The 17366-nt window shown below is 42.0% G+C and overlaps 1 protein-coding gene across 1 annotated transcript; it reads left to right on the top strand.

Annotated features, from left to right (window-relative positions):
• Positions 1-255: 255 nt before the first annotated feature.
• On the top strand, positions 256-16071 carry LOC311600047 (arylacetamide deacetylase-like 4). The gene is made up of 4 exons (XM_084786292.1): positions 256-540; positions 7212-7428; positions 9136-9199; positions 13119-16071. The coding sequence occupies exons 1-4, from the start codon at positions 373-375 to the stop codon at positions 13891-13893; spliced, it is 1224 nt and encodes a 407-aa protein (XP_084642418.1). The 5' UTR covers positions 256-372; the 3' UTR covers positions 13894-16071.
• Positions 16072-17366: the final 1295 nt, after the last annotated feature.

The raw sequence follows: 17366 nt of genomic DNA, 5'->3' as shown, positions 1-17366 counted from the left end.
TGTGTCTCTTGTTATTCAGTGAAGGGTCAGGCCAGAGGTGTCTATGGTCATGTAAGAGGGGTCTATGCTCTCCCTCTGTGTCCCAGCAGATGGATGCTTTGAAAGATCACATCAGTTGATCTTTGGAACCCTGTCTTTCAAAAAAAAAACTACCTTGGTCATCCAGGCCAATTTCCCAAGTACCTTTGCTCCTTGGAGAGCTGGTTCCTCTGGCTCATGTTGATTTGTGTAGACATCTCAGAGGCTAGGTCAGGCCACTGAGTCAGTCAGGTACAGTCTTAAAAACAGTAGTGGAGGTGGTAGGCCGTAAACCTGGGTCAGTTGTTGCCCAGGAGTATCTTTAGGACAGTAGCTTCTCAGGGCCTCAGGGCCATGGCTGTCCCATGGATGCTGCTGCTAGTGAGCCTGTCTACATTTCACCTGGGCATCTTCATATGGGCCATCATTCAGCACTTTCTCACTGTGAAAATGCCCTCTGGATTGCAGCATCACATCAAGCTCAGATTTCTGCATTGTATGGCACTGTACATGTTTTCACTGGTGAGTTGCTCTTGGGGGGGGCATTGTGGGTTTCAGTGTTCATCTCTGAAGTTTGCCTTCCTTCATTTTTTCCTCACTAGATTTCCCCCTAGAACTGAGGTAACTACACTGTTGTATCTTAGAAATATGGAAACATTGTGTTTGTCTCTATCTCTCCATCATTTCCTTTCTCTTTCTTCCCTCCCAACTCTGTGCCAGCATCCTGTCCTGGTTCTTATTCTTTTTCATTCTAGACAGCATCTCTAAGGAGCTCAAGGTCACCTTGAATTCACTACATAACCAGAGATGATCTGAGGGCCTTGATTGTCCCACTGCTACATTCCATGTGCTGGGGTTAGAGGTGTACTGTGTACAGGCTCTGATTACATGGCTCTGAGGATCAAACCAGGACTTACATGCAAGGTCAGCACTCTATACACTTAGCTACACCCCAGATCTTCTTTCCTTTTCAATTTTTTGTGAGAAGGGTTTCATGAATTTGGGGAGGTAATCTTTTGGGTCCCATATCTTGAGGGCTGGGACTGGAGGCAGGCATCAGTACTCATCCACAAGACTCTTTCTGAGGACTGAAAAAATAACTTTACACCTAGTTTATACTGATGGTAAACCCATGGTCCACTTCTGACACCTCCTTCATCATCAGCACCCCCCCCCCATTTCTTTCCACTGACTTGCTTCTAGGGTTTTTTTTTTTTTGCTGCATACTTGTGAATACTGTGAAGTCACAGACTATTTCTCATCAGGAGCCTTTGCTGATCAAAGTATCTGTGTTATGATGCATATATCCAGCCTTTTGGCATGGCTGCCTTGTTGCTGTCCAGGGATATGTACCAGGGTCTGTCCACAGGTACAGTAGGTTTGGAAAAAATGTTTGGCCTTGTGTGGGAAGTAAGTGGTTTGAATAATGTAATGTCCTGACCTTGGCTAAAGACCTGTAGTGGCCAGACCATTCATAAGTGATTACCTCAGAGGGCAGCTGCAAAAGAGGAGGTGGAGGTGAGAGGGGTGAGAAGCAGCTGCATCCAAGCTGTTTGCTAGGTGTTTTCTGTTCTCTCCTCACTGGCTGCAAGAGGCCTTTGCTTAACCTCTGAGCATGGTAGTGTCTTCCTCTTCAGGTCAGAGAACATCCTGTGTCTAGTGTGGTTGATAAACATATTGCATGACATATGGTAAGGAATCATAGGATTTGATATGTGACTTTAAAATAGTTGCCCATTGAGATTTTTCTTCACAATGGTCCACACCTAGTGGAACAAAGAAACTTTGTTCAATGCAATCATTGAAAGCTTCTGGCCTCAACCTCTCATTTATTCTTTTCTGCAAGTGATTTCCTTGAGATCAATATATTTAAAGATTACAGACTGCGTGGAATTACAGGGGCCTTCAGAGCTCTGGAGTGGAAAGTGAGAGGAACACATAACCATGGTCCCCAGAAACACTACACTTTCTACAGCCTGTAGTTTCCTTTTTTACAACATCATCCCTATTTTACAGTTGTGGAAAGTGTGAATCTCTGAAAAATCAGACCACACAAAACAGTATGACTCTATGAATTATCTAATTAGTTTTTAAGTATGTGGGTTTCAGTTCAACATCACATGGTGTTCAGTCACTGAGGTAGTGACCAAGAGAGACATAAGATGTGATCTTTGCCATCAAAGACACCTCATAAGGTGGTATGGCTGATCACATATTGCTAAGGAAATCTAGCAGGTATAGTGAAAGTATTTATGGAATGCACAGCTATCATTACAAAGGGTGATAGTTTGGGCACTCTACCTGAGTGTGGGTAAGAAACACTCCCATGGAAAAATTGGAGGCAGCGTGAACAATGGTGTAGCCAATCTGCTCTTGATGGGGCCAGGGATGCAACCAACTTGTGCCATCAAGGGGTGCCTTGAAATTTAAGGGTGGTTGAGAGTTGAACTGTCAAAGGCCCAGGCTGGATTAATAGAGGCCTTGCACTCTTGGTGGGAGGAAGGTGAAGTACGTCTTGTAGGCTAAACTCTCCTGTCTTAAAACTCAAAGAGGAAAATCATCACTTGAGGCTCTTTTTGGGGGGGGGAATTCTTTCCTAGAATCATAGGGCACTCCCACTGGACTCTTAGCTAAAACAAGTGCATGTAAACAAGACTTGGGGATGGCCCTGCTAGGACTCATCAATAAGACCTTGTTCCCTGACCTCATCTTTGGATCACTTCCCATCTGCCATGATGGAGGCCGAACCTCCAAGATGGAGGGTAGTGTTCAGCGTTTTTAAGTTAGCTGGTAGATGCCTCAGCCTTTAGCTCATGTCTGTTTTGCTCCAGATACAAGCTTTATCTAGTTTCCCAACCTAGAACTCAACTCCAGGAAGCCTCCTCCACAGGTAGCTATCTCACTTCCTTCCTCATGGCCTTTATCTACACGTGGGAGTATCACATCGTCATCACTGAAAGGGCATCTATTTTAAAATAAAATTATTTCTTTTAATTTTTACATTATAATTATATAGTTTCCCCTGTTGATACAATACCAAAGATATGTCTTTTTAAAAATGTGGGAGGCTCAGTCCACAGGGTGGGACCATCCCTGGGTAAGTGACTAAGCAAGCAAGGTGTGTGTGTGTGTGTGTGTGTGTGTGTGTGTGTGTGTGTGTGTGTGTGTGTGTTGGGAGGGAAGCAAGCTAGTAAGCAGTTATCTTTCACAATCTCTCCTTTATTACTGCTTCCATAATCCTGATGTGAGTTCCTGCCTTGTTTTTTTCCTGATGATGAATTGTAACTTGTAAGCCAACTATACTGTTTTCCATCCCAAGTTGATTGTTGTCAATTTGTTTATCACAGCAGCAAAAATGAAAATAGGACAAATTGGATATCATTTTTAATTTATATATATGTACATATATATACACACACACACATATATATGTATACACACACACACACACACACTCAAACACTCCTAGAAGTTGAATCCTCTGTCAGAGGCATCACCAAGAAATGTTTTATATTCTATATATTGAAACTTCATTTGATTAAAACTGTTTTGTCAATTAACTCAAAAAAAGTCAGTAGCTTTCCTATATACAAATGACAAACATGCAGAGGAAGAAATTAGGAAAACTACACCCTTCACGATAGCCACGAACAATATAAAATATCTAGGAGTAACTCTAACCAAGCAAATGAAAGACTTGTTTGAAAAAACTTTAAATCTCTGAAGAAAGAGATTGAACATGACATCAGAAGATGGAGGGATCTCCCTTGTTTGTGGATTGGGAGAATTAACATAGTAAAAATGGCCATTTTACCAAAAGCAATTTACAGATTCAATGTAGCCTCTATCAAAATACCTACACAATATCTTAAAGACATTGAAAGATCAATTCTTAACTTCATATAGAAAAACAAAAAACCTAGAATAGCAGAAACAATCCTATACAATAAAAGATCCTCCAGAGGAATTTCCATACCCAATCTCAAGCTGTACTATAGAGCCACAGTAATTAAAACAGCATGGTACTGGCACAGCAATAGGCTGGTTGATCAATGGAATTGAATTGAAGACCCAGAAATGAATCCGCACACATATGGTCACTTGATTTTTGACAAAGAAGCCAAATCTATTCAATGGAAAAAGGATAGCCTCTTCAACAAATGATGCTGGTCTAACTGGATGTCTACATGTAGAAAAATTTAATTGGACCCATATTTGTCACTATGCACAAAACTCAAGGCCAAGTGGATTACAGACCTTAACATAAAACCAGAGACACTAAATAGGTTAGAAGAAAAAATGGGGAAGAGCCTGGAACACTTGGCACAGGAGACAACTTCCTGAATAGAACACCAACAGCCCAGGCCTTAAGGTCAACAATTAATAAATGGGACCTTATGAGGCTGACAAGCTGTGTAAGGAAGGGGACACTGTCAACAGAACAAAGCAATAGCCTACAGACTGGGAAAAGATCTTCACCAACACTACATCTGACAAAGGTTTAATATCCAAATTATATAAAGAGCTCAAGAAATTAAACACCACCAAACCAAATAACCCAATTGAGAAATGGGCCTTAGAACTAAACAGAGAATTCTCAACAGAGGAATATCAAAAGGTTGAAAAACACTTAAAGAAATGCTCAACATCTTTAGTCATCAGATAAATGCAAATCAAAATGACACTGAGATTCCATCTTACATTCATCAGAATGGCTAAGATCAAAAACTCAAGTGACAGCAGGGCGTGGTGGCACACACCTGTAATCCCAGCATTTGGGAGGCAGAGGCAGGCGGATCACTGTGAGTTCGAGGCCAGCCTGGTCTATAAAGTGAGTCCAGGACAGCCAAGGCTACACAGAGACACCTTGTCTCAAAAAACAAAACCAAACAAAACAAAAAAACAAAATAACAACAAAAACAAAAACCACAAGTGACACCACACGCTGGCGAGGATGTGGAGAGAGAGGAACACTCCTTTATTGCTTGTGGGAATGCAAACTAGTACAGCCACTTTGAAAATCTATCTGGCGCTATCTCAGAAAACTGGAAATAGGGCTTCCTCAAGACCCAGCTATTCCACTCCTTGGAATATACCCAGAAGATGTTCCAGCACACAACAAGAACATTTGCTCAACTATGTTTATAGCAGCCTTATTAATAATAGCCATATCATGGAAAAAGCCTAAGTGTCCCTCAGTAGAAGAATGGATAAAGAAACTGTGGTACATTTACACGATGGAATACTACTCAGCTATTAAAACCAAGGAATTCCTGAAATTTGTGGATAAATGAATTGAGCTAAAAATGATCATAATGAGTGAGTTAACCTAGAAGTAGAAAGAGTCAAATGGTATATACTCACTTATATCTGCACACTAGCCCAAGGGGCATGTCCCATGAAAGTCTTTACTTACCAGAAAAGTGGGACAGAGGGGAAGACTTCCTATTGGGACTCTAGGTGAGAGAAGGAAGGGAGAATGGGGAAATAGAAGTGCCTAGAGTCCTAGAAACCTACAAGTAGATCATTATGATGGGCAGATCTGGGCCTGGGATCCTGCTCAAACTATGGCACCAGCCAGGGACAAGACGTGCAGTAAGCTTTGAACCCCTACCCAGATCTAGCCAATGGACAGGACATTCTCCACACTTGAGTGGAGAATGGGGTCTGACTTTCATGTGAACTCTGGGCCCCATATTTGACCACATCCTCTGGATGGGGAGGCCTGGTGGCACTCAGAGGAAGGATAGCAGGCTACCAAGAAGAGACTTGATACCCTATGAGCATACAAAAGGGGAGGAGATCCCCCTCAGTCACCGTCATAGGGGAGGGGAGTAAGGGGAAAATACAAGGGAAGGAGGAATGGGAGGATGTAAGGAATGGGATAACCATTGAGATGTAATATGAATAAATAAATAAAATATATTTAAAAACTATTTTGTCTACATATGGAAGCCTTCTAATTTCAATTGTCAATAGTTGACCTTATTCCCAGAGAATCTGGAGTCTTGCGCAGTAATTCTTTACCTATGCCTATATCTTGAAGTGTTTCCCCCACAATTTCTTCTAACATTTTTAGAGTTTCAGGTTCTAAAGTACAGACTTTGATCCATTTGGACTTTTCTTGTCCAAAGTGAAATAGGGGATCTAGGATCAATCATCAACATAGAGATATCCAGCTTTCCCTGAGCCATTGTTGAGGAGACACTTCCTTCTCCTCTTAGTCACCTCTGTTGAAACTCAGGTGACTATGACCATGTGAGGTTATATTTGGGTCTTCTACTCTAAGTATTATATCTATATATCTGCCTTGTGAAAAGGCCATCTGAACATGACCATAAAATTTCAACATGATTGTGAGCCTAGCCTTTAACGGCTGAGCCATCCAGAGGGTCCTAGAAACATACAAGTAGAACATTATGATAGGCAGATTTGGGCCCAGGGGTCCCGCTCAAACTAAGGCACCAGCCAAGGACAATACAGGCGGTAAACTTTAAACCCCTACCCAGATCTAGCCAATGGTCAGAACAGTCTCCACAGGTGAGTGGAGAGTGGGATATGACTTTCTCACGTACTCTGGTGCCTCACCTTTGACCATGTCCCCTGGAGGGGGAGACCTGGTGGCACTCAGAGGAAGGACAGCAGGTTACCAAGAAGAGACTTGATACCCTATGAGCATATACAGGGGGAGGTAATCCCCCTCAGGAACAGTCATAGGGGAAGGGAATAAGGGGAAAATGGGAGGGAGGGAAGAATGGGAGGATACAAGGGATGGGATAACCACTGAGATGTAACAAGAATAAATTAATAAAGAAAAAAATTTCAACATGAATTTTGGTTAAGACAAATAGTCAAGTCACAACCACATCATTATGTAATCTCTATGTTTTGGTCGAAATTGAAAACCCACCTTCTCCCTATGCATAATCTACAGCCAGTTGTAGCCACATAGAACCATTGTGTATGCAGGAGTCAGCAGAGAAACGGTCAACTCAACTTAGGTATGTTGCAGTGGCTGCGGCATCTACATGCCTCCCTTATGCATTCTCTTAGGCCTCACTCTTCTCCTTTTCCCTTCTTGTTCCTCTTCCTCCTCCTTCTCATCTTCATCTTCCTCTTCTCCATCTCCCTCCTTTCCTCTTCTTCCTTCTTCTTCTTCCTTATCATCATATTTTTTCTTTTTTCACCTACAGGGAAATATATTAGAGAAACTGAGAATTTGCTCCTCGATCAGGTTCATCCAGTTTATGCATGATGTAATGGCCATAAAGAAGAACCATAACTTGGTGGTGACCAACATGAAATTTGGGACAGTCCCTGTGAGACTGTTCCAGCCCAAGGCAGTGTCCTCGAAACTCCGGAGGGGCATTATTTTCTACCATGGAGGGGGAGCCATATGCGGTAGCCTAGGTGAGTAGATTCTGGGCTGGTTGGGAGTGGAAAGTCCTCATGACAGGTGGAGTCTATGAAGATCTCTTGAGAGGGAGTCAAAGCAAGTAGAAGTTGGAAATTTTAGGGAGAATGGATTGAGGGCTTGGAATTCATATCATTCAATGGTGTTGAAACCTCCATAACAATATTCCCTGTGTACTACATTATTCTTAGTCCAGGTTTGTGAAGTAATGTCCACTGGAGCTCTCCTAACACTAGTTGTGACATCTCCCTTTCCCTTCCACTCACAGCACTGGCTATTCCCATCTGTCCCAAGTCCATGTGCTTCCCACAGCTCTGCTGGACCACTGCGATGAAAACCCATTCATTCTTGATCACTACATCATCTCTTTTCCCAAAAGTTGTTTCCTTGCTACAACTACTATCATCCATCAGTTTCACCATCTCTTCCCACAAGATGGAGCCAGTATTTGTCAGTGGAGCACTTCAGTCTCCCCTGAGTCTTTGGCCACATCTCCTACCTGGACACTCGTGTCTCCTCTTTCTCTTGCTGTGCTTTAGTCTGTGAACTTCTCCACACAACAGGATCCTGGGATGCTCACTTGTTCTGTACTTGCTGCTTGTGAAGACTCAAAAGACATCACTTTGGAATGAAGGTTATTTCCTACCCTTGTGGTGATTGAGGTAGCCATAGCAGTTCTGAAGATGTCACCAGGATGCTTTACCTCATTCATAAGTTAAATCTAAGTGTAACCTGTCTGTGTTACCTACCCTTATCCAGCTCTTCACTGTCCTTGTTCACTCTACACTGGCATCAGCTCCTGAAGCCCTCTTCTACAAGCTGCCAGTTTATACTCAATTTTTTTTAAAAAAAAGTTTATTTATTTATTTATTTTAGTGTGTATGTAGACCCACATGTATGTCTGCATGCCAGAAGAGGGCTCCAGATCTCATTATAAGTGGTTGTGAGCCACCATGTTGTTGCTGAGAATTTAACTCAGGACCTCTGGAAGGGCAGCCAGTGCTCTTAACCTCTAAGTCATCTCTCTCACAGTAATTTTTCAGTAGATGTTTACTGAACATCAACTTGGATACAAGCCCTCTCCAAGAATAAGGAATGCACCAGAAGACAAGAAAAAAGCAGCCCATAAACTTAGGGACCTGAATGTCAATGGAGAAGACTATCCCATTGCAGGAAAACACAGATAATGAGGGGCTTTCAGATGTGGGTAGCACAGGGGTGGATGGAGAGCGATTCTGTGTTTCTAAGCACACAGTCTTCAAATTGGACCAAATAGGACCAAGATGAGCTGTGCGCTAATCTTAATGGACCTGTCTACCAGGATAAAATCTCATCTGATCATCATTTATCTTCTCATGGATGCAAATCTATGAGTATATTGACACTTCAAGGCTGGCTCTGCAAACACACGGAACCCTATCAATGTCCGTTTCAGAGCTCCAATCATTGCAAGTCCCAATTTATCTACACTGCATAAAACTCAATACTATGGAGAGTGAACCATACATTCCAACAAAATCTTGATATTCAGGAACTTAGGAATGATGTCTGGACTTGCCTAGGCAAGGCTGGCTAAAGTCACCTCAGAGAACCATAGAGAGTATGTCACTATCATGTCCAGCACAACAGCTGCTATTCTTGGAACTGTAGCAGAAAATGCTGGGCTCTTGTCACACTGATTAACTCTTGGGTTTCTTTTGCAGACCTTTACCACAACCTGTGCGGCTTCCTGGCCCAGCAGACAGATTCTGTGGTGCTGTCAGTGGGGTGAGTGGCATGAAATGGTTGGTAGTTTATGTGTGTGCTGGTGCATTTTGAAGTACAGATTTGGGTGAATCTAGGCCACAGAGAGGGTTCAGATTTCAGATACCCTGTTAAATGTGCTCCCACGAGCATGGCCGCAGCACTTTCTAAATAGTAGAAGTCTAGGCATCTATCCATCCTTGGGAAGTACATTGGTGAACTGTGACAGAAGGAATGTAATTCTTCAGAGTACTCATGGAGCCACAAAGTAGAGAACTAAGGGAGGCACACCATGGTATGAAAAGGCACCAGCCAAGGACAATACAGGCGGTAAATCTTAAACCCCTACCCAGATCCAGCCAATGGACAGAACACTCTCCACAGTGGAGTGGAGAGTGGGATATGACTTTCTCACATACTCTGGTGCCTCACCTTTGACCATGTCCCCTGGAGGGGGAGACCTGGTGGCACTCAGAGGAAGGACAGCAGGTTACCAAGAAGAGACTTGATACCCTATGAACATATACAGGGGGAGGTAATCCCCCTCAGGAACAGTCATAGGGGAGGGGAATATGGGGAAAATGGGAGGGAGGGAAGAATGGGAGGATACAAGGGATGGGATAACCATTGAGATGTAACAAGAATAAATTAATAAAGGAGAAAAACTTAAACAAAATATAAAATCAGAAGTGACCCTTGATATCCTGTTTGCAAAGTTAAATTCATTAAAGTCAAAAGAACACTTTCTAAGACACACAGAGGCCAACAGGCATTGGAAATAGAGAACAAAAGAAGAGATGACAGACAGTGAAGTCAAACTGTCTCTTTATGTGGTGGAGGAATATTGATTTGGGCACAGTGGTGCAAATCAGTGTTGGCTGATGAATAAGGTCAATTGAAGTCATGAATGTTATTGGCTGATGGTTCTGGTGCTCAATGCAACAATAAAATATTTCTGAATCCACCAAGTATGGACCACTTTGAATGAACGTTGAGTAAAACTTAAGACCCAGCTATCGTCTTTTGAAAATTGAGAGGTCCTTGAAAGGATGGAGGACAGAGTTGGATGTTCATTGTTGTTTGATAACAGAGTCCATAGGACAGTGTAAAGAACTAAGTGAGGGAAACTGAAAACTGCCCGGCTAGGTTCTGATTCTTCAATGGCTACCACTTCAGTGGTCATCTCATCCTTTGACATCACTCAGAATGGACATACACTGAAGTTGAGTAACCAGAGCAAATCACTTAGCCTCTGGAAACGCTCACCCAAACTTCCCGCAGTGTCTGAATTTCCCATATGGAAATCTACATCTCTGAGATCCACTGAATGGATGGATGCAGAGAAGTGTGCAAGCACCTGATCTGAAATCTTGAAGCAAACTCCTCAGTGTAGCAATCCAGATACTTACAGAGTGCCTACTTAAGGTCCAGAGAAGCTTTAAGAGAATAGCAAGTGGAGATGCTTATCCAGGGAAGCAGATTGGGGCTGCCAGAGGGCTGCTGTGAGCTAAGCTGCTGAAACTAGCAGCCATATTTTCTCAGCCTTCCCCTTACAGACCCCTCCCTCCATCCTTAGCCCCTCCTCCTGGACCCCTTCCTGTCCCCCCCTCAAGTCTCATTTTCTCCTTTTTTTCCCCCCTTATTGATCCTTTCTTCCTGGAAGCAATGTCCCTTGGATCTATCTCTGTGTTTTTTATTATAATTTGTTCACATTACACCCCCATTATAATCCCCTTGCTCTTATCTTCCTGTTCCCACCCTCCCTCCCTTTTCATCCCTACTCCCCTCCCCTAGGCCACCGACAGGTGTGGTCCTCCTCCCCGTCTATCTGGCCACAATCTATCAGGTCTCATCTGGATAGCCTGCCTTCCCTTCCTCTGTGTTCCCACAGGACCTCTCAGCCAAAGGGCAGTGATCAAATTGTGAGCACCAGGGTTCATGTCAGAGGCAGTCCCTACCTTTCCCACTTTGCCTGTGTGGAGAATGAACTTTCTATAGGCTACATCTGAACAGGATGTGTGTGTGTGTGTGTGTGTGTGTGTGTGTGTGTGTGTGTGTGTGTGTGTGTGTGTGTGTGTCTAGGTTTTCTGTTTGCAATGTCCGAAGTTTGTGCATTAGTTTGTACAGATCCCTTGGGTCCAGTTCTGCCAGCCTTGTGGAGTTTTTGACAAGCCCTTCCCCTGTCCTTACACCCCTCAGCTCTTCCATACAATTCTTAGTCCAGAGTCTGTCTGTGAGTCCTAATATCTGTCCTATCTGCCACTGCGTGTAGTCTCTCAGAGGACACCTATGCTAGGTTAATATCCACTTATAAGTGAGTTTATATTATGCTTGTCTTTCTTGGTCTGGGCTACCTCACTCAGGATGATTGTTTCTAATTTCGTCCATTTGTTTGCAAATTTCAAGATTTTTTTGTTTATTGATAGGTGGAATAGGATAGTATTCCATTGTGTAAATGTACCACAGTTTGGTTTTTTTTTAATCCATTCTTTGGTTGAGAGACATCTAGGTTGTTTCCAGATTCTGGCTATTACAAACAAAGCTGCTATGAACATGCTTGAGCAAGCATCCTTGTTGTATGGTGGAGCATCGTTCAGCATATGCTCAGGAATGAAATAGCTGGGTCTTGAGAGAGCACTATTTCCAATTTTCTGTGTATATCTGTGAAGTCGTTGTTTTCCCAAGTTTTACAACACCTATGCTCTAGTTCCCAGGGAAGGGTGTGCAAAGCCCTTGGCCCTTAGGGCAGCAGTTACTGCCTCTGTGGCTGCTGCTGCCCATCTCCTTTATTGTCTGCTGTCATCTCCTGCTGCAGTTGTTGCCAATGTGTCTTCACTTCTGATCTCTGCTGCAACTCTTGATGCTTCACTTCTGATGCTCCAAGGTCACTTTGCAGTTTCTGTATTGTTAAGGATTTTAGCTTCTCTTAAGGGCCTGTACTTCCCACTCCCAGGGTGCCCCAAGGGTTTTGTGCCTCAGCACCACTGGTGTCACTACATGACTACATGATGGTCTCTTGCCTTCGGACCTGCTGAAATTCTTCTATTTATGCTGTTACCGCTACCACTAGTTCTTCATTCCTATAGCTATATCAACGCATTCATGAGAATTCTGTCGCCCTCTCCTTTTGCCAATTTAACATTAACTCTTCTATGTCACCAGGGTCTTAGTGGGAAAGGGACTGGGAATGTCTGGGTGAAAACTGTTTGAAATAGTGGGTGGGTTGCAAGTGAAAGAGTTAGTATGTCTTATCAGCAAGTGGCTATGGTTATTGTGTAGCTTGTAGCTTTCACACGGTATGTGTGTCCTTCAAAGTGACCAGTGCTGGCATAAATATAGTCCAGATGACTTCACAGGTAATAGTCATTTTCTCAAATCACTCAGTTCATTGAAGAAGAGTCTTAGAACTTTCAGTTAGGGAGTCCAACTGCCCCATCCTCTAATACTTTCATTTATCTACAAGAAAATAAACAGTATACGGTGCTGATACATTAAAATTTTATTTTATTAGTTATTAATGTGCATTATTAATAACAACTGTTATTAATGTATCATTTATATAAAATTTAAGAACAGTGGTTTTGGCAATGCTCAATGGATGTCTGAGAAATCAGGAAAAGCCAAAACATTTAACATGTCTCAGTGGAACCAGCAGAATTCCAATCGGCATCTCTGGATCTTTCCTGGATGTCCTGTTTCCTAAGGCTTCCTGATCCTTTGTGATTTCCAGACATCTATAGGAAGCACAATTTGGGTTATAAGGCAGAATTGCAGCTCCTCTGACTCTGGCAGTTTCCTCATGTTTCACAAAGAAAATATTAGGATGGCCATCTTTGCTTGCTAGAGTCATTTTGACGATTTAATCAGGTTCTCTTTTCCCATGAGAGTAGATTATGTGGTTCAAATGGCTGTCAGTGACCAACGTGGATTTCTTTCTTCTTAGGTACCGCAAGCTGCCTGATCACCATCACCCATGTCTTACTAAGGATTGCCTGAATGCCTCCATTCACTTCATGAAGGGCCTAACAACCTATGGGGTAGACCCCTCCCGAGTGGTAGTCTGTGGGGAAAGTATTGGAGGTGGAGCTGTGGCCATTGTCACCCAGGCCTTGCTCAACTTCCCAAATCTCCCCAAGATCTGTGCTCAGGTGCTTATTACTCCAGCTGTGCAGGTCATCCATTTCCGTTTACCATCACATCAGCAATACCAAAATGTCCCATTCATCACCAAAGATATACTCATGATGGGTATGTGTAAATACATGGACATTGACTCGTCCTGGAAAGATGCATTGATGAATGGTACTTGTTTGCCCCCAGACATCTGGAAGAAGTACAGGAAATGGCTCAGCTCTGATAATATCCCCAGAAGGTTCAAGAGCAAAGGCCTCCTGCCTGAGTTTCCAGAATCTTTCAACGAGGCTGCCTATCTAGAAACCAAAAGTATTCTTGATCCAGAAATTTCGCCTCTGCTGGTAGATGACAAGATCATTGCTCAGCTCCCAAAGGCATTCCTGGTGAGCTGTGAGTATGACCCCCTCCGCGATCATACCTTCCTCTACAAGAAGCGCTTGGAGGACCAGGGGATCCCTGTGACCTGGTACCATGTGGAGGACGGCTTTCATGGGTGCATAATGTTCTTTGATAAGCATCCTTTCTCTTTCCCCTGCTCTACAAAACTTGTAGATGCCGTAGTTAGTTACATAAATGACATATGACAGTCACCTTGTGCTTGAGTGTGGAGCAATGTGATAACTGCCTGTTCTGTGACATTTTTCCTTGTTTGGTTTTATTGGTTAAGGAGATGCTGAAGCCATGCCTGCTCCAAGAAGGAAAGGCTAGGTGGAAGCAAGAGTTGTTAATCTTTCCAGAACCAACAACATCCCTTGTTGCAACTAGCAATATTCTTTTACAGTTTCATTCACTTGACATAGATGTCAAAGTGGAAAAACATGCCTTTCAAATTATTTGAAAGCCTTCATCAAGAGGTTGTGCAGAATAAATACCATCATCGAGTCAAACCAACTCTAATAAATTCATATCCATGATGATATGGAGAAAGGTTCTTTCTTGTTATTGTTTTTACTGAGACCTAAGCCACATCATCACTTGCACTCCATTTGTGACAATAGCCTCAATCTGTCCTGAGCAATGCTGTTTTATAGACACTCTCCTAATATGACTCTTGTGTTGAATTATGGGATGGTGCCAGTGGGAGCATTACAGAAACAGAGATAGAGAAGAAGGCAATGAAGGGGGAGTAAAGGGGATGAGTGACCTTTGCGGTGCTATGCATTTTCCCTTGGGATCACATTATTCAGTGAAATTCCAAACTCAGATCCCAGTCTGTTATGAGATGTGATCTCAGAATCACAGCTATGATGGGAGTGCTGCAAGTCTGGTGTATGGAAGGCCTGTCCCTCAGTGCGGAAGGTGCTAATCTTACATGCCATCCCTGGTCTTACAAGGGTCCCTGCCCTTGCTTAACCAACGTTATTCGCTCCGTTGAGATGGAATTTGAAGGAATTCTCTCCACTGCACATTGGGAGTCATCGCTGTAAGGATGTCCTTGTTGTTTAATGGGTCCATGTTTTGTAATTTAGCCAAATTATAATTAGCCTAAACCATACTTGTTCAAAATACTGAATTAATTAAGGTCACTGGCTCTTTGCTCTATGCTAACCTGCTCATGTTCTTAAATTTACTTTTTTTCTGTCTGGGGGAAAACCCTTTTTTTGGGTAATCTTAGGATATTAGAATATTGTCCAAGTACTGGAATGTTAGCTGATGTTTTTCTGTTCAGTCTTTGTGGGATGAGTCATTTGGATTAGCCATTTTGAAGTTGATATGCATGTAAATTCTTGAGGAAACAGTAGCTGAAACAATCTGCCATGCTAAATCACTTGGGATTCTTGCTTTGTCTTCATTGTTATCTGGCCTTTTGCTTTCAAAATAAACAATATTTAAAAAGTTTTAGTATAGGCACATTCTACACACACACACACACACACACACACACACACACACACACACACACACACACCCCTTGGCCCAGAACTGCTCTGCTTGGCCTCAAACTAATTCAACAATCTGCTCTAATCTTCTGGCTTCTTCTCACTTTCTGTATTGTTCCATCTTCACCTGAGTTCTCTCTCAGCAACCCATATCTCTATTACTGTCCTGGTAAAACTGCCTCTTCATTAGCGTCCCTTTCCTTTCTCTTCTTATGAGAGGTGGGTGTAACCTATTCTGTCAAATCTTTTCTGATTCGTTTTTTTTTCCCCACTCAATTAGACATCACTTTCAAACATGGGTTCCTTCTACTTTACCTTCCTTTAGGATTAAAGTCATGTACCACCATACCTGGACCTCAACTACACTTTACCTGATACTTGATCTATACTAGGTGATATCTGAACTCAGGTCTGTTTGCCTCTGTCTCCCGGATTAAAGGTATGTTTGTCTTCCAGATGGATCACACAGACCTAGAAGGTCTTTGGATGTGATCTCTTGCCAGAACAGCCTTGTTATGAGTTAACATTCCTCTACATACATTGAATATATAAAGATACACAATCAGCTAAAAATCATTTTCTGATTTATGTTTGAGCAGGGAAAAGTCATATATCACCTGTATAAATCTGTTTGAACTGTAATATCCATGCTATATGAAAGGATGGCACATCATAAGGACCAGGCAGCCAATAAAATTCCATTGTCATGTTTCAGATAGTAAGTAGGTGGTCTTCCCTGGTCAGACTTAATCTTTACATGTTTTGTTGGTAATCATATATTTTCATTTAAGCAAAAACATGTGCCTATCTCAAAATGATTGCAGGTTTCCATTCAAATGTTATCACATTGTTATAATATATTTGTTGTCCTAGTTCTTCAGCTGCTTTTGGTCCTTTTCACCAACATTAAGAATATTTAAAGTTAACAAAGCACAAAGCATGATTTAGTGTTTTGTAATAAACATCTCTTAAGGTATCATTAGTTCTACAACTGTTTGTCCTGTAGGGTTGTGTGGTATACCAGGAACGTGCTTTCTTTATAATATGCAAAAAACCTGCTTCATCTTACTGGATGCATATGCGTGAGCATTGCCAGTCTTATATTTTTGGTTGTAAGCCAGCGTTTAATGGGTAAGCCATATCACTAGCCTACAATGTCAGTCTTCATTTGTGCAGATATCCCCATAATTGCCACTATTTCCAATAAATATGTAGTTGCACAGTCTGCCTTTTCAGAACTTAAAGCAAAGGCCCATCGAAGCCTTGAGTATGTATCAATGGCATGATGTTTGTATCTTTGTTTTCTGATTTAATTTCTTTAAGTACCCCTAGGGTTACTTCCACCAGGAAATAGAGTTTGGTTAGACAGAGAATACGTAGGAAACTTTAAAATTATTTCTTTGGTTTGTTGCCGAGTGATAGAGAATTTTATTTGTTATGAAATGTTGAGGCTCCTAATACATTTCCTATTAGTAATTGGTGAATTTCCTCATTTCCTGTGCCAATGGACCTGGCAAACATGTATGAGACCGAATATGAGTAACATGTAATGGATTGTTTTTATTTCTGATTTCCTGTTGCAATGGCTTAAATAACAAAGTGAATTCTGAATTATCTGGAATAAAATAAGCAGCTTCTATACGCAAAACAACACTTTCTGCATTATAAGAGTCAGTAAATATATTACAAGATTCCAGAAAAATCAAATATTACCATAAGGATTGCATACAATTCTGATTTTTGAACTGAGCTTTAGGGCCTTTTGATAACCTTGGTTATTTTTACCTGACTTACAACCTGCCATTGCTATCTTGTTTGCATCTGTATAGAATGTTTGTGACTCTGGAACTGGTGTTCTCTTTACAAAATGTAGAATTCACTTAGTTTTTTTCCACAAATATTTTAATTTTAATAAAAACTAGTCACATCACCTCCCCTTTCCCTTTATTTTCTGTTACTTCTCCACATCAGATCCCTCCTCCATGAGCTCTACTCTCAAACTAATGGTCCTTCTTACTTTCTTATTGTTACATACATTTTAAAAAATTATTATAATGTATTCAGATTACATCCAGATTTGTAATTCGTTGTTTGTATCTTCCAGTTCCCATCCTTCCTCACTCTTCTGCCCTATTCCCCTTCCCTAGACCTCTGATAGAAGGGGACCTCCCCCTCAC

This window comes from Acomys minous, assembly GCF_964271855.1.
Source record: "Acomys minous genome assembly, chromosome: 6".
Lineage (NCBI taxonomy): Eukaryota > Metazoa > Chordata > Mammalia > Rodentia > Muridae > Acomys > Acomys minous.
This window is presented reverse-complemented; position numbering and strand designations above follow the sequence as displayed.